The sequence below is a fragment of the Lonchura striata genome, chromosome 35 (assembly GCF_050655825.1).
Source record: "Lonchura striata isolate lonStrDom1 chromosome 35, ASM5065582v1, whole genome shotgun sequence".
Classification (NCBI taxonomy): domain Eukaryota; kingdom Metazoa; phylum Chordata; class Aves; order Passeriformes; family Estrildidae; genus Lonchura; species Lonchura striata.
Genome location: NC_140737.1, coordinates 909,787 through 926,201, shown reverse-complemented (window position 1 = coordinate 926,201; position 16,415 = coordinate 909,787). Strand labels below are relative to the sequence as shown.

Below are 16,415 nucleotides of genomic sequence, written 5' to 3'. Positions count from 1 at the left end.
GCCCGTTTTTGGGGATTTTGGCGCTCAGAGCACGCCGCGCTCGGCGCGGGCGCGGCCGAGCTTCATCCCGCGGATGATGAGGACGGTGCCCGCGGCGATGCCCACGATGCCCACGGCCAGCCCCAGGGCGGAGTTTGGGGCAAATTCAGGGGATTTTGGGGCTGGGTTTGGGGCTGGGTTTTGGGGCCATTCTTTGGGATTTGGGGCTGGTTTTCAGGAAACATTTTGGGGTCATTTTGAGGGATTTTGGGGCTGGATTTCAGGAAACATTTTGGGGTCATTTTGAGGGATTTTGGGGCTGGATTTCAGGAAACATTTTGGGGTCATTTTGCAAGGTTTTGCACACATTTATCTGAGATATTTTGCAGGATTTGGGGCTGGGTTTTGGGGGAAAATTTTGGGATTTTGGGGCTGGATTTTGGCGCCATTTTGTGGGATTTGGGGCTGGATTTTGGGGCCGTTCTTTGGGATTTTGGGGCTGGAATTTGGGGCCGTTCTTTGGGATTTTGGGGCTGGAATTTGGGGCAATTCCACGGGATTTTGGGGCTGGAATTTGGGGCCGTTCTTTGGGATTTTGGGGCTGGATTTTGGGGCAATTTTGGGGGATTCGGGGCTGGATTTTGGGGCCATTTTTTTGGGATTCGGGGCTGGATTTTGGGGCCATTTTGGGGGATTTTGGGGCTGGATTTTGGGCCCATTTTTTGGGATTTTGGCGCTCAGAGCACGCCGCGCTCGGCGCGGGCGCGGCCGAGCTTCATCCCGCGGATGATGAGGACGGTGCCCGCGGCGATGCCCACGATGCCCACGGCCAGCCCCAGGGCGCAGATCGCCGTCTCCGTCGCCTCCGACGGCGGCACCAGGATTTGGGGTTCTGGTGGGAAAAAAAATCCCAAATTCCCAAAATTTCGGGCAATTCCCAAATCTCTTCCTTCTCCCGAATCCTTCCTCATCATCATTCCCGTTCAAAGCTCTTGGAAAATTCCCAAATTTTTCCTCTTCTCAAATTTTTTCCTGTCCCAAATTCCCATTTTCCCCTATTCCCAAATCCCCAAAATCACATATCCTGGAATTTCCACCCCAAATCCCAACAATCCCCACATTTTTTTCCCAAAAACCCCAAATTTTGTCCATTTTTTTCCCAAAATCCCCAAATCTCACCCCAATGCATCTTTCCAGGCTTGCCCATCCCTTCATGCTCCACCTTGCAAATCCTAATTCCCAATTTTCCCAAAACCCCAAAAATCCAAATTTTTTCTCCCCAAAATCCCATTTATTCCCAAAAATCCCACTTTTTCCCCAAAATCCCCAAATTTTTTCCCCAAAAATCCCAAATCCCCTCGTGCTCCACCTGGCACTCCTGATAACTCCAAATCCCCAATTTCCAAGACCCCAAAAATCCCTTTTTACCCAACAAAAATCCCATCTTTTTTTTTTGCCAAAAATCCAATTTTTTCCCCAAAAACCCCATTTTTTTTCCCCAAAATTTGGGATTTTTCCCCAAAATCCCCCAAATCTCACCCCAATGCATCTTGGCAGGCTTGCCATCCTAATAACCCCAAATCCCAATTGTCCCAAGCCCCAAAAATCTCATTTTTACCCACCAAAAACCCCATTTTTTCCCCAAAAACCCCATTTTTTCCCCCATTTTTTCCCCAAAATTTCATATTTTTTTTTTTCCCAAAACCCCCGCATCTCACCCCAATGCATCTTGGCGGGCTTGGCCAACCCCTCGTGCTCCACGTTGCCATCCTAATAACCCCAAATCCCAATTGCTCCAAATCCCAAAAATCTGGTTTTTTTCCCCAAAAACCCCATTTTTTTCCCCAAAAACCCCATTTTTCCCCCAAAAATCCCCAAATTTTTCCCCCAAAATCCCAAATCCCCTCATGCTCCACTTACCACTCCTAATAACCCCAAATCCCCATTTTCCCAAACCCCAAAAATCCCTTTTTACCCACCAAAAATCCCATTTTTTCCCCAAAAACCCCATTTTTTCCCCCATTTTTTCCCCAAAATTTCATGATTTTTTTTTTTTCCCAAAACCCCCGCATCTCACCCCAATGCATCTTTCCAGGCTTGGCCAACCCCTCGTGCTCCACCCAGCAAATCCCAAATCCCAATTTTCCCAAACCCCAAAAATCCCAATTTTTTTCCCCAAAAACCCAATTTTTTCCCCAAAAACCCCATTTTTTCCCCAAAATCCCCAAATTTTTCCCCCAAAATCCCAAATCCCCTCATGCTCCACTTACCACTCCTAATAACCCCAAATCCCCATTTTCCCAAACCCCAAAAATCCGTTTTTACCCACCAAAAATCCCAATTTTTTTCACTAAAAATCCAATTTTTTCCCCAAAAACCCCATTTTTTCCCCAAAATTTATGATTTTTTTTTTCCCAAAACCCCCGCATCTCACCCCAATGCATCTTGGCGGGCTTGCCATCCTAATAACCCCAAATCCCCATTTTCCCAAACCCCAAAAATCCCATTTTTTTCCCCCAAAACCCCATTTTTTCCCCAAAACCCCCATTTTTTCCCCCATTTTTTCCCCAAAATTTATGATTTTTTTTTTTCCCAAAACCCCCGCATCTCACCCCAATGCATCTTGGCGGGCTTGGCCAACCCCTCGTGCTCCACCTTGCAATCCTAATAACCCCAAATCCCGATTGCTCCAAATCCCAAAAATCTGGTTTTTTTCCCCAAAAACCCAATTTTTCCCCCAAAAATCCCCAAATTTTTCCCCCAAAATCCCAAATCCCCTCATGCTCCACTTCCCACTCCTAATAACCCCAAATCCCAATTGTCCCAAACCCCAAAAATCCCTTTTCACCCACCAAAAATCCCATTTTTTTTCACTAAAAATCCAATTTTTTCCCCAAAAACCCCATTTTTTCCCCAAAATTTAATATTTTTTTTTTTCCCAAAACCCCCGCATCTCACCCCAATGCATCTTGGCGGGCTTGCCATCCTAATAACCCCAAATCCCCATTTTCCCAGACCCCAAAAATCCCATTTTTTTTCACTAAAAATCCAATTTTTTCCACAAAAACCCCATTTTTTCCCCAAAATTTCATATTTTTTTTTTTCCCAAAACCCCCGCATCTCACCCCAATGCATCTTGGCGGGCTTGGCCAACCCCTCGTGCTCCACCTGGCAGTCGTAGTAGTCGCCGGGCGCGGGCACGAAGGGCAGGTAGGAGAACTTGCGGAAGGTGAAGTCGCGGTCGGGGTAAAATGGCGTCTCCAGGACGCCGCGCGTCACCGGCGCCCCGTTGCGCAGCCAGCGCAGCTCCAGCGCCGGCGGCCAGAACTTGGTGACCGAGCAGATCAGGATGTTGGGCTCGTCCTGCTCCACCGGCTGCTTGGGGAACACGGCCACCTCCGGCGGCTCTGGGGAGTCCCGGAGAAAATTTGGGATTTAGTGGAATCGGCGGAGATTTGGGGTGGATCCATCTGGAAGTGGGTTGGGTCCATCTTGGATTAGGTTGGATCCATCTGGGATTGGGTTGGGTGCATCTTGGATTGGGTTGGAACCAGTTGGGGTTGGGTTGGAACCAGTTGGAATTCGGTTTGAGGGACACCAAATTTTGGAATTCCACCAGGAACCTTCTGGAATTGGGGTTGGATGTTTGGGTTGAAATCCCCTGGAATTGGGTTGGGTCCATCTTGGATTGGGTTGGATCCAACTGGGATTGGGTTGGAACCATCTTTCATTGAGTTAGATGCAATTGGGATTGGGTTTGAGGGACACCAAATTTTGGAATTCCACCAGGAACCTTCTGTAATTGGGGTTCGATGTTTGGGTTGAAATCCCTTGGAATTGGGTTGGATCCAACTGGGGTTGAGTTGGATCCAACTGGGATTGGGTTGGAACCATCTTTCATTGAGTTGGATCAAGGTTGGATTGGGTTTGAGGGACACCAAAGTTTAGAATTCCACCAGGAACCTTCTGGAATTGGGGTTCGATATTTGGGTTGAAATCCCTTGGAATTGGGTTGGGTCCATCTTGGATTGGGTTGGATCCATCTGGAATTGGGTTGGAACCAACTGGGATTGGGTTGGAACCAGTTGGAATTCGGTTTGAGGGACACCAAATTTTGGAATTCCACCAGGAACCTTCTGGAATTGGGGTTGGATGTTTGGGTTGAAATCCCTTGGAATTGGGTTGGGTCCATCTTGGATTGGGTTGGATCCAACTGGGATTGGGTTGGATCCATCTTTCATTGAGTTAGATGCAATTGGGATTGGGTTTGAGGGACACCAAATTTTGAAATTCCACCAGGAACCTTCTGGAATTGGGGTTGGACTTTTGGGTTGAAATCTCCTGGAACTGGGTTGGATCTAACCGAGATTGGGTTGGAACCAACTGGGATTGAGTTGGAACCAGTTGGAATTGAGTTTGAGGGACACCAAATTTTGGGGTTCCACCAGGAACCTTCTGGAACTGGGGTTGGATGTTTGGGTTGAAATCCCTTGGAATTGGGTTGGATCCAACTGGGGTTGAGTTGGATCCAACTGGGATTGGGTTGGAACCATCTTTCATTGAGTTAGATGCAATTGGGATTGGGTTTGAGGGACACCAAAGTTTGGGATTCCACCAGGAACCTTCTGGAATGGGGGTTCGATATTTGGGTTGAAATCCCCTGGAATTGGGTTGGATCCAACTGGGGTTGAGTTTGATCCAACTGGGATTGGGTTGGAACCAGTTGGAATTGGGTTTGAGGGACACCAAATTTTGGAATTCCACCAGGAACCTTCTGGAATTGGGGTTGGATGTTTGGGTTGAAATCCCTTGGAATTGGGTTGGGTCCATCTTGTATTGGGTTGGAACCAGTTGGGGTTGGGTTGGATCCATCTTTCATTGAGTTAGATGCAATTGGGATTGAGTTTGAGGGACACCAAAGTTTGGAATTCCACCAGGAACCTTCTGGAATTGGGGTTGGATTTTTGGGTTGAAATCTCCTGGAATTGGGTTGGGTCCATCTTGGATTGAGTTGGAACCAGTTGGAGTTGGGTTGGAACCAGTTGGAATTCGGTTTGAGGGACACCAAAGTTTGGGGTTCCATCAGGAACCTTCTGGAATTGGGGTTCGATATTTGGGTTGAAATCCCTTGGAATTGGGTTGGGTCCATCTTGGATTGGGTTGGAACCAACTGGGGTTGAGTTTGATCCAACTGGTATTGGGTTGGAACCAGTTGGAATTGAGTTTGAGGGACACCAAAGTTTGGGGTTCCATCAGGAACCTTCTGGAATTGGGGTTCGATATTTGGGTTGAAATCTCCTGGAATTGGGTTGGGTCCAACTGGGATTGGTCTAATCCAACTGGGATTGAGTTTGGTCCATCTTTCATTGGGTTGGACCCAACTGGGACTTGGTTTGAGGGACACCAAATTTTGGAATTCCACCAGGAACCTTCTGGAATTGGGTTGAAATCCCCTGGAATTTGGGTCGGATCCAACTGGGATTGGGTCGTAACTAGTTGGAATTGGGTTTGAGGAACACCAAATTTTGGAATTCCACCAGGAACCTTCTGGAATTGGGCTGAAATCCTCTGGATTTGGGGTCGGATCCAACTGGGATTGGTTCTGAGGAACACCAAATTTTGGAGTTCCACCAGGAACCTCCCAAAATCGTGCTGAAATGGAGGTCGTATCCACCTGGGATTGGTTTTGAGGAACACCAAAGTTTGGAGTTCCACCAGGAACCTCCTGAAATTGGGCTGAAATGGAGGTCTGACCCAACTGGGATTTGGTTTGAGGAACACCAAATTTTGGAGTTCCACCAGGAACCTCCCCGGACTCACCGCTGGGAACGCGGGATCGGTTGTAGGCCCTCATGGAGCTCTCCAGGTTCTGCTTGTCGATGGCGATGTTCTGCAGCGCGCCCTGCGCCTCGAAGCTGGCGAACTGCTGGAACTCGGGCAGCCTCCAGAAGGTCTCCTCGTCCTTCACGTGGAAGATCTCGTCGCCGTCGAAGTCGAACATGAACTCCTCGGCGTCGGGCGCCGCGCCGAGGGACTTCTGGTAGAACTCGGTCTGGACGATGCTGTGCTCGGCTGGGAGGAGGATTTTGGGTGGAAATGGGGGGAATTGGGGTTTTGTGAGGGAAATGGGGGAAAATTGGGGGTTTGGGGTGGAAATCCCGGGAAAATTGGAGATTTGGGGTGGAAATCCTGGAAAAATTGGAGGTTTCTGCTCAAAATCCCGGGAAAATTGGAGATTTTTGAGGAAAATTCCAGGAAAATTGGGGATTTTGGATCAAAATTCCAGGAAAATGGGGATTTGGATCAAAATTCCAGGAAAATTGGAGAATTTGATCAAAATTCCAGGAAAATGGGGATTTTTGATCAAAATCCTGGGAAAATTGGAGATTTTGGGTCGAAATCCCAGGAAAATGGGGATTTTTGATCAAAATTCCAGAAAAATTTGAGATTTTGGGTCAAAATCCTGGAAGAATTGGAGATTTTGGGTGGAAATGCCTGGAAAATTGGGATTTTTAAAATCAAAATAATGGGAAAATTGGGGATTTTGGATCAAAATCACAGGAAAATTGGGATTTTTGATCAAAATTCCAGGAAAATTGGAGATTTTGGGTCAAAATCCTGGAAAAATTGGAGATTTTGGGTGGAAATCCGGGAAAATTGGAGATTTTGGGTGGAAATCCAGGAAAAATTGGATATTTTGGGTGGAAATCCCAGAAAAATTGAAGATTTTGATCAAAATCCTGGAAAAATTGGATATTTTGGGTGGAAATTCCAGGAAAATTGGAGGTTTCGGGTCGAAATCCCGGGAGAATTGGGGGTTTGGGTGGAAATCCCGGGAAAATTGGAGATTCCTACTCAAAATCCCCCAAAAAATGGACATTTTGGTTTAAAATCCTGGAAAAATTGGAGATTTTTGATGAAAATTCCAGGAAAATTGGGGATTTTGGATCAAAATTCCAGGAAAAATGGGATTTTTGATGAAAATTCCAGGAAAATTGGGATTTTGGATCAGAATTCCAGGAAAATTGGGATTTTGGATCAAAATTCCAGGAAAATTGGAGAATTTGATCAAAATTCCAGGAAAATGGGGATTTTTGATCAAAATCCTGGGAAAATTGGAGATTTTGGGTCGAAATCCCGGGAAAATTGGAGATTTTGGCTCAAAATCCTGGGAAAATTGGAGGTTTTGGGTGGAAATCCCGGGAAAATTGGAGATTTTTGATGAAAATTCCAGGAAAATTGGGGATTTTGGATCAAAATTCCAGGAAAAATGGGATTTTTGATGAAAATTCCAGGAAAATTGGAGAATTTGATCAAAATTCCAGGAAAATTGGGATTTTTGATCAAAATCCTGGGAAAATTGGAGATTTTGGGTCGAAATCCCGGGAAAATTGGAGATTTTGGGTCGAAATCCCGGGAAAATTGGAGGTTTCTGCTCAAAATCCCAGAAAAATTGGATATTTTTGATGAAAATTCCAGGAAAATTGGAGATTTTGGATCAAAAATCCAGGAAAATTGGAGATTTTGATCAAAATAATGGGAAAATTGGGATTTTTGATGAAAATTCCAGGAAAATTGGGATTTGTGATCAAAATCACAGGAAAATTGGAGATTTTGGCTCAAAATCCTGGGAAAATAGGAGATTTTGGGTCCAAATCCCGGGAAAATTGGGGATTTTGGGTCGAAATCCTGGAAGAATTGGAGATTTTGGCTGAAAATGCCAGGAAAATTGGGATTTTTGATGAAAATTCCAGGAAAATGGGGATTTTGGATCAAAATTCCAGGAAAATTGGAGAATTTGATCAAAATTCCAGGAAAATTGGGATTTTTGATCAAAATCCTGGGAAAATTGGAGATTTTGGGGTCAAAATCCCGGGAAAATTGGAGATTTGGGGTGGAAATCCTGGGAAAATTGGAGGTTTTGGGTGGAAATCCTGGAAAAATTGGAGATTTTGGCTGAAAATTCCGGGAAAATTGGAGAATTTGATCAAAATCACAGGAAAATTGGGATTTTTGATGAAAATTCCAGGAAAATTGGGGATTTTAAATCAAAATTCCAGGAAAATTGGGGATTTTTGGATCAAAATAATGGGAAAATTGGGGATTTGTACTTAAAATTCAAGAAAATTTGAGATTTTGTGTCGAAATCCCGGGAAAATTGGAGATTTCTACTCAAAATCCTGGAAGAATTGGAGATTTTGGCTGAAAATGCCAGGAAATTGGGGATTTTGATCAAAATTCCAGGAAAATTGGAGCTTTTGATCAAAATTCCAGGAAAATTGGAGATTTTAGCTCAAAATCCTGGGAAAATTGGAGATTTGGGGTGGAAATCCCGGGAAAATTGGAGGTTTTGGCTGAAAATTCCAGGAAAATTGGAGAATTTGATCAAAATTCCCGGAAAATTGGAATTTTTTAATCAAAATAATGGGAAAATTGGGATTTTGGATCAAAACCCCAGGAAAATTGGAGACTTTTGGATCAAAATAATGGGGAAAATTGGGGATTTGTACTTAAAATTCAAGAAAATTGGAGATTTCTACTCAAAATTGCAGGAAAATTGAAGATTTTATCTCAAAATCCCAGAAAATTGGAGATTTTGGCTGAATAGCCTTGGAAAATCGGGGATTTTTGGTCAAAATCCTGGGAAAATTGAGGATTTTTGAACAAAATCCCAGGAAAATTTTGATTTTTGGTCAAAATCCTGGGAAAATTGGGGATTTCTACTCAAAATCCCAGTAAAAATCAGGATTTTTACACAAAATCCTGGGAAATTTGGGAATTTCAGCTCCAAATCCGAGAAAATTTAGGAATTTTTTCTCAAAATCCCAGGAAAAATCAGATTTTTTTCTCAAAATTCTTGGAAAATTCAGGATTTTTACCCCAAATCCCAGGAAAAATCAGGATTTTTTTTGCAAAATTCCCTGAAAATTCAGGATTTTTACTCAAAATCCAAAAAAAAGGGGAATTTTTACTCAAAATCCCAGGAAAAATCAGAATTTTAAATGAAAATCATGGGAAATTTTGGAATTTCGATTCAAAATCCCAGGAAAATTGGGGATTTTAGCTCAAAATCCCCAAAAAAATGGGGATTTTTACTCAAAATCCCAATAAAATGGGGATTTTTACCCAAAATCCCAGGAAAAATCAGGATTTTTACTCAAAAATCCCAGAAAATTGGGGCATTTCTGCTCAATATCCCAGAAAAATCAGGATTTTTTACTCAAAATCCCCAAAAAATTCAGAATTTTTCCCCAAAATCCCAGGAAAATTGGGGTTGACAGCACCACAAGCCCCCAAAATCCCAAAAAATTCCAATTTGGGCCCTCTCAGACCCCAAAAATTTGGAAAAAAAAGGAAATTTGGCCTCGCCCAGCCCCAAAATTCCAGGAAAAAGAGGAAGTGAAAATTCCCAGTTCCCCAAATTTTGGGTACAGGGGGGGTTGGGCACTCCCAGACCCCAAAAATTCACAAAAAATTGGATTTTTGGGAACACCAAACTCCAAAAATCCTGAAAAATTGGGTTTTAGGCACTTCCAGAGCCCCAAAATCCCGAAAAAATTGGGGATTTGGGAATATTCAGAATCCCAAAATTGTGGAAAATGAGGAAATGGGAATTTTGAGTTCCCCAAATTTTGGGTACAGGGGGGGTTGGGCACTCCCAGACCCCAAAAATCCACAAAAAATCGGATTTTTGGGAACACCAAACTCCAAAAATCCTGAAAATTTGGGATTTAGGCACTTCCAGATCCCAAAAATTCAGGAAAAATAAGATTTTGGAATTCTCAGTTTCCCAAATTTTGGGTACAGGGGGGTCTGGGCAGTCCCAGACTCCAAAATCCCAGAAAAATTCGGGATTTTGGCACTTTTTGAACCCCAAAATTCTGGAAAAATTGGGATTTTGGAATTCTCAGTTGCCCAAATTTTGGGTACAGGGGGGTTTGGCCAATCCCAGCCCCCCAAAATCCCGGAAAAATAGGATTTGGGAGTTCTCAGTTCCCAAAATTTTGGGTACAGGGGGGTTTGGCCAATCAGAGCCCCCCAAAATTTTGGGTACAGGGGGGTTTAGCCAATCAGAGCCCCCCCAAATTTTGGGTACAGGGGGGTTTAGCCAATCAGAGCCCCCCCAAATTTTGGGTACAGGGGGGTTTAGCCAATCAGAGCCCCCCAAAATTTGGGTACAGGGGGGTTTAGCCAATCCCAGCCCCCCCAAATTTTGGGTACAGGGGGGTTTGGCCAATCCCAGCCCCCCAAAATTTTGGGTACAGGGGGGTTTGGCCAATCCCAGCCCCCCAAAATTTTGGGTACAGGGGGGTTTGGCCAATCCCAGGCCCCCCAAAATCCTGGAAAAAAAGGATTTGGGAATTCTCAATTCCCAAAATTTTGGGTACAGGGGGGTTTGGCCAATCCCAGCCCTTCTAAAGTTTGGGTACAGGGAGGTTTAGCCAATCAGAGCCCCCCCAAAATCCTGGAAAAAGAGGATTTGGGAATTCTCAGTTCCGAAAATTTTGGGTACAGGGGGGTTTGGCACTCCCAGCCCCCCAAAATTTTGGGTACAGAGGGGTTTAGCCAATCAGAGCCCCCCCAAATTTTGGGTACAGGGGGGTTTGGGCACTCCCAGCCCCCCAAAATTCTGGGTACAGGGGGGTTTAGCCAATCAGAGCCCCCCCCAAATTTTGGGTACAGGGGGGTTTAGCCAATCAGAGCCCCCCAAAATTTGGGTACAGGGGGGTTTGGCCAATCAGAGCCCCCCAAAATTTTGGGTACAGGGGGGTTTGGCCAATCAGAGCCCCCCAAAATTTTGGGTACAGGGGGGTTTGGCCAATCCCAGCCCCCCAAAATTTTGGGTACAGGGGGGTTTGGCCAATCCCAGCCCCCCAAAATTTTGGGTACAGGGGGGTTTGGCCAATCAGAGCCCCCCAAAATTTTGGGTACAGGGGGGTTTGGCCAATCCCAGCCCCCCCAAATTTTGGGTACAGGGGGGTTTGACCAATCCCAGCCCCCAAAATCCTGGAAAAAGAGGAACTCGGCCACACCCAACCCCCAAAATCTCCAAAAAAAGGGGGAAAAAACCCCAAAAAACCATCTGGGAAACCACGCCCTTCCCCAAAACCCCCCAAAACCCCCCAAAATGGGCTGAGACCCCTTTAACCCCTTGACTCCCACCCCCCAAGCCCGCAGCCCCAGCCCGCGGCCCCGGGAGCCCCCAGCCCCACCTGGGAGCCCCCAGAGCGCGGGCAGGCTCAGCGCCAGCAGCGGCAGCAGCCGGGGCACGCTCCGCGCTCCGGCCATGGCGCCCCGGGCTCCGCGACGCGGCCAAGGGCCGGAGCTGCTCCCGGGAAAGCGGCGCCCGACTGGGGGCACCGGGAGCGGGGCAGCGGCACCCCAAAAAGCGCCCGGCCAATGGGAGCGCGGCGCGGGCGGCGCGTCACCGGTTGCCGGGTAGAGGCTGGGGAAAAGCGCGCTCCTCAGAAAATTCCAGCCAATCGGAGCGCGGCGCGACGATGAGTCATCGGTTGCTGGGCAGAGCGCCTGAAAATCGGGCTCCGAACGGAACCGGCCAATCGGAGCGCGGGAAAAACAGCCCGGCCAATCGTGGAGGAGCCGAAAAAGGCTGCAGCCAATCAAAGCTCAGCCGAAAACCACGGCCGACCAATCAGGGAGCGCGTCCCTAATGACCCCGCGGCGCTCCGCGCTGGTTCCCGCAGTGCAGCGCGGCTGGTCCCGGTGGTCCCGGCGCGGCGCTGGCCATGGGGCTCGGGGCGGCAGCCGGGGCCGTGCTGGTGGCACTGGTGGCGCTGGGAGCCGCCCCGGCTGCGGGCGCGGAGCTCTCGGGTGAGCGGGCAGGGGGCGGAGCGGTGGGGAGGCTGGGGAAGGGGGAAATGGGGAGGGGGCACCCCAAACCCGAGCCCGAGGGGCTGGGGATGGGGGAGTGGGGTTAAAATGGGTGGGAAAGGGGAAAATTCGGGAGCCCCGAAGTGATTTCGGGGCGCGGCCGGAGGCGGGAGGGGAGAGGATGCGGAAGGGGAACTGCGGGAAGGGCGGCAAAGAGGAAGCGGCAGCGCGGGCAGGAGGGTCCCAGGGCGGCCGTGGGGCACAGGGGGTGCGGGGTGGGGGTGCGGGGTGGGCCCCGGGGGGCTGCGGGTGCTGGGGGGAGCTGGGGGCACCCCCTGAGATGGGTCCTGCACCCACAGGGGTGTTCCAGGAGCTGGGAACGTCCGAGTGCTACTTCACGAACGGCACGGAGAAGGTGAGGTTCGTGGAGCGGTACATCTACAACCGGGAGCAGTACCTGATGTTCGACAGCGACGTGGGGGAGTACGTGGGGTTCAACCCCTATGGGGAGAAGAATGCCAAGCGCTTGAACAGCGACCCGGAAAGGATGGAGTACAAACGGGGTGAGGTGGACACGTACTGCCGGCACAACTACCGGATTGTCACCCCGTTCAGCGTGGAGCGCCGAGGTGAGCGCGGGGCAGAGCGTGTCCCCTCGGGCCCGGCCCTGCCAACGGCCCCGGAGCCCCTCGAAACCTCCCTGGGAATCGGCCCGGAGCCCTCAGCCCTCCCTGGGCCCATCCCTGGTTCTTCCCAGTCCCTCCCAGTCCTTTCCCAGTCCCTCCCAGTCCTTTCCCAGTCCATTCCGAGTCCAGCCCAGTCTCTCCCACTCCATTCCCGCTCAATTCCCACTTCATTCCCAGTCCATGCTCTGTCCCTCCCAGTCTACCCCAGTCCATTCCCAGTTCCTCCCCATCAATCCCAGTCCATGCCCGGTGCATCCCAATGCATTCCCAGTCCATTCCCAGCTAATCCCAGTCTATTCACAGTTCCTCATTTTCCAGCCCAGTCCCTCCCACTTCATCCCAGTCCATTCCCAGTCCCTCCCAGTCCATTCCAGTCCCTCCCAGTCCCTCCCAGTCCCTCCCAGTCACCCCCAGTTCCCTCCCAGTCCCTCCCAGTCCATCCCAGTTCCTCCCAGTTCCCTCTCAGTTCTCCCAGTTCTCTCCCAATCCATTCCCAGTCCCCTCCCAGTCTCTCCCAGTTCTCCCAGTTCACTCCCAATCCATTCCCAGTCCCTCCCAGTTTCCTCCCAGTTCCTTCTCAGTTCCCTCCCAGTCCCCCCCAGTTCCCTCCCAGTCCCTCCCAGTCCCCTCCCAGTCCCTCCCAGTTCCTTCTCAGTTCCCTCCCAGTCCATTCCCAGTCCCCCCCAGTCCCTCCCAGTCCCTCCCAGTCCATCCTCAGTCCCTCCCAGTCTATTCCCAGTCCATCCCCAGTCCCTCCCAGTCCCTCCCATTCCATTCCCAATCCCTCCCAGTCCCTCCCATTCCATTCCCAATCCCTCCCAGTCCCTCCCACTCCATTCCCAGTCCATTTCCAGTCTCTCCAAGTCCATTCCCAGTCTCTCCCAGTCCCTCCCAGTCCCCCCCAGTCCCCCCCAGCCCCTCCCCACCCCTCCCCTCTCTCTCCCAGCGCCCCCCAGCTGATCCCAGCCCGTCCCGCTCTCTCTCTCCCAGTGCCCCCCAGCGTGTCCATCTCGCTGGTGCCCTCGAGCTCCCAGCCCGGCCCCGGCCGCCTGCTCTGCTCCGTGCTGGATTTCTACCCTGCCCCGATCCAGGTGAGGTGGTTCCAGGGCCAGCAGGAGCTCTCGGAGCACGTGGTGGCCACCGACGTGGTCCCCAACGGGGACTGGACCTACCAGCTGCTGGTGCTGCTGGAAACCCCCCCCCGGCGCGGGCTCACCTACACCTGCCAGGTGGAGCACGGCAGCCTGGAGCAGCCCCTGAGCCGCCACTGGGGTACGGGGGAGCCGCTGGGGCCGGGCCGGAGCCACGGCCGGGGGCTGGGAGCCACTGGGAGGCAGCTGGAGAGAGCCGGCCGGCAACTGGGAGAGGGGTTGGGGGCTGGGGGAGGGCTGGCAAGGGCTTCGGGGGGCGCTGGGGAAGGGGGGGGTGGGGTTGGGGGGGTGCTGGTGGGCGCTGGGAGGGGGTTTGGGGGTGCTGGGTGTGACTGGGAGGGGGTTTGGGGTCACTCTGTTTAACTGGGAATGGGTTTGGGGGTGCTGGGTGTGACTGGGAAAGGGTTTGGGGTCACTCTCTTTAACTGGGAATGGGATTGGGGGTGCTGGGTGTGACTGGGATGGAATTTGGGGGTGCTGGGTCCGACTGGGAGGGATTTAATTGGTGCTGGGATTTACTGGGAGCGTGTTTAGGGTTTCTGAGTGTCACTGGGAGGGAGTTTGGGGGTCCTGGTGGGCACTATGAGGAAGTTTGGGGGTGCTGGGTGTGACTGGGAAAGGGTTTGGGGTCACTCTGTTTAACTGGGAATGGGTTTGGGGGTGCTGGGTGTGACTGGGAAAGGGTTTGGGGTCACTCTCTTTAACTGGGAATGGGTTTGGGGGTGTTGGGTGTGACTGGGAAAGGGTTTGGGGTCACTCTGTTTAACTGGGAATGGGTTTGGGGGTGTTGGGTGTGACTGGGAGGGGGTTTGGGGTCACTCTGTTTAGCTGGGAATGGGTTTGGGGGTGCTGGGTGTGACTGGGAGGGGGTTTGGGGTCACTCTGTTTAACTGGGAATGGGTTTGGGGGTGCTGGGTGTGACTGGGAGGGATTTTTTGGGTACTGGGATTTACTGGGAGGGAGTTTGGGGGTGCCGGGTGTGGCTGGGAAGGATTTTTTGGGTACTGGGATTTACTGGGAGGGGGTTTGGGGTGCCGGGTGTTCCTGGCAGGGGTCGGGGGGAGGTTTCGGGGGGTCCCGGCCGGGCTGGGTTCAGGGGGGCCGAGCGGGAGGGCGGCGGGAGGGGCTCGGGGTGTCCGTGCGAGGTTTTGGGGGTGCTGAGCCCCGCGCCCCCCCAGAGATGCCGCCGGACGCCGCCCGCAGCAAGATGCTGACGGGCATCGGGGGCTTCGTCCTGGGCTCGGTCTTCCTGGCGCTGGGGCTCGGCTTCTACCTGCGCAAGAAGGTCCGGGGGGGTGCCGGGGGTCGTGTCCCCCCCGGGCCGGAGCGGCCGCGCTCCCCCCGGGGCCCCCGGCCCGGGCTCACCCCCTTTTCTCTGCCCGCAGAGCTCCTGAGCCGCCGGCGGCCGCAGCCGCTCCCCGCGGCCTCGGGCCCGGCCGGGACCCCCCGCTCCGTCCCCGCGGCGATTTTGGGGGGGTCGCGTGTCCCCCCCAGCCCCGCTGGCGCTCTGCCCCCGCCCGCCCGCTCCCAGCGCTCCCAATAAAGCTTCCCAGTTGGCGCCGGGGCCGTTTCTTGGGGGGCGCTGGGGAGGGGTCTGGGGGGGCTGTGATTTGGGGGGAATCGATCCGGTCCCGGGATTGATCGGGATTTGGGACCCCCGTGTGTCCCCCCCTTGTCCCCCCGCTCCGGACCCTCGTTGAGAGGCACCCAAACCCCAGCGCGGCACCCGCGGAGCCCCAAAAAGCGCCGGGAACCCCCGAAACTGCACATGGGAAATTTGGGGAGGGGGCGCAGGCCGGGCCCAGAGCCTTGAGCTGCCCAGGCCCGAGCTGGCCCGGCCCCATCCCGGTTCCATCTCGGCCCCATCCCAGCCCCATCCCGGCTCCATCCCCGTCTCCATCCCGATTCCATCCTCGGTTTTTTCCCGGTTCCATTCCCGGCTCCATCCCGGTCCCATCCCGGCTCCATCTCGGCCCCATCCCGGTTCCATCCCCGGCTCCATCCCGGTTCTATCCCAGTTCCATCCCGGCTCCATCTCGGCCCCATCCCGGTTCCATCCCCGGCTCCATCCCGGTTCTATCCCAGTTCCATCCCGGCTCCATCCCGGTCCCATCCCGGTTCTATCCCGGTTCCATCTCGGCCCCATCCCAGTTCTATCCCGGTCCCATCCTGGTTCTATCCCGGTTCCATCCCGGCTCCATCCCGGTTCCATCCCGGTCCCATCCCGGTTCCATCCCGGCCCCATCCCGGTCCAATCCCGGTTCCATCTCGGCCCCATCCAGGTCCCATCCAGCCCCATCCCAATTCCATCCCGGTTCCCTCCTGGCTCCATCCCGGTTCAATCCCGGCATCATCCCCGTCTCCATCCTCGGCTTTTTCCGGGTTCCATTCCCGGTTCCATCCCCGGCTCCATCCCGGCTCCATCCCAGTCCCATCCCCGGCTCCATCCCGTTTCTATCCCGGTTCCATCCCTGCCCCATCCCGGCTCCATCCTTGCCCCATCTCGGTTCCATCCCTGCCCCATCCCGTTTCTATCCCGGTTCCATCCCTGCCCCATCCCGGCTCCATCCCGGCTCCATCCTTGCCCCATCCCGGTTCCATCCCTGCCCCATCCCGGCTCCATCCCGTTTCTATCCCGGTTCCATCCCTGCCCCATCCCTGCCCCATCCCGGTTCTATCCCGGTTCCATCCCGGCCCCATCCCGGTCCCATTCCGGCTCTTTCCCGGGTCACTCTCGCTTCTATCCCGGCTCCATCCCGATTCCTCC

At 52.1% G+C, this 16,415-nt stretch overlaps 2 protein-coding genes across 2 annotated transcripts; one reads left to right on the top strand and one right to left on the bottom strand.

Annotated features, from left to right (window-relative positions):
- Positions 1–572: 572 nt before the first annotated feature.
- On the bottom strand, positions 573–11,350 carry LOC110480014 (HLA class II histocompatibility antigen, DR alpha chain). The gene is made up of 4 exons (XM_077788977.2): positions 11,193–11,350; positions 5,800–6,051; positions 3,105–3,386; positions 573–871 (listed from the first exon to the last, which is right to left on the bottom strand). The coding sequence occupies exons 1-4, from the start codon at positions 11,266–11,268 to the stop codon at positions 717–719; spliced, it is 765 nt and encodes a 254-aa protein (XP_077645103.2). The 5' UTR covers positions 11,269–11,350; the 3' UTR covers positions 573–716.
- Positions 11,351–11,682: 332 nt separating this feature from the next.
- Positions 11,683–15,206, top strand: LOC146764228 (class II histocompatibility antigen, B-L beta chain-like). Its single transcript, XM_085565190.1, has 5 exons — positions 11,683–11,811; positions 12,171–12,440; positions 13,488–13,769; positions 14,827–14,933; positions 15,034–15,206. Exons 1-5 carry the CDS (start codon positions 11,727–11,729, stop codon positions 15,040–15,042), a joined length of 753 nt encoding a protein of 250 aa, XP_085421316.1. The 5' UTR covers positions 11,683–11,726; the 3' UTR covers positions 15,043–15,206.
- The last annotated feature ends 1,209 nt before the right edge of the window (positions 15,207–16,415 follow it).

Bases quoted from the DNA above. Each gene is read 5' to 3' on its own strand.
- LOC110480014 (XM_077788977.2), bottom strand. From the start codon at position 11,268: ATGGCCGGAGCGCGGAGCGTGCCCCGGCTGCTGCCGCTGCTGGCGCTG. The intron at 6,052-11,192 runs GTGGGGCTGGGG...TCCTCCTCCCAG, and splicing joins CGCGCTCTGGGGGCTCCCAG to CCGAGCACAGCATCGTCCAG. The intron at 3,387-5,799 runs GTGAGTCCGGGG...GGGACTCCCCAG, and splicing joins CCGATCCCGCGTTCCCAGCG to AGCCGCCGGAGGTGGCCGTG.
- LOC146764228 (XM_085565190.1), top strand. From the start codon at position 11,727: ATGGGGCTCGGGGCGGCAGCCGGGGCCGTGCTGGTGGCACTGGTGGCG. The intron at 12,441-13,487 runs GTGAGCGCGGGG...TCTCTCTCCCAG, and splicing joins GTTCAGCGTGGAGCGCCGAG to TGCCCCCCAGCGTGTCCATC. The intron at 13,770-14,826 runs GTACGGGGGAGC...GCGCCCCCCCAG, and splicing joins GCCCCTGAGCCGCCACTGGG to AGATGCCGCCGGACGCCGCC.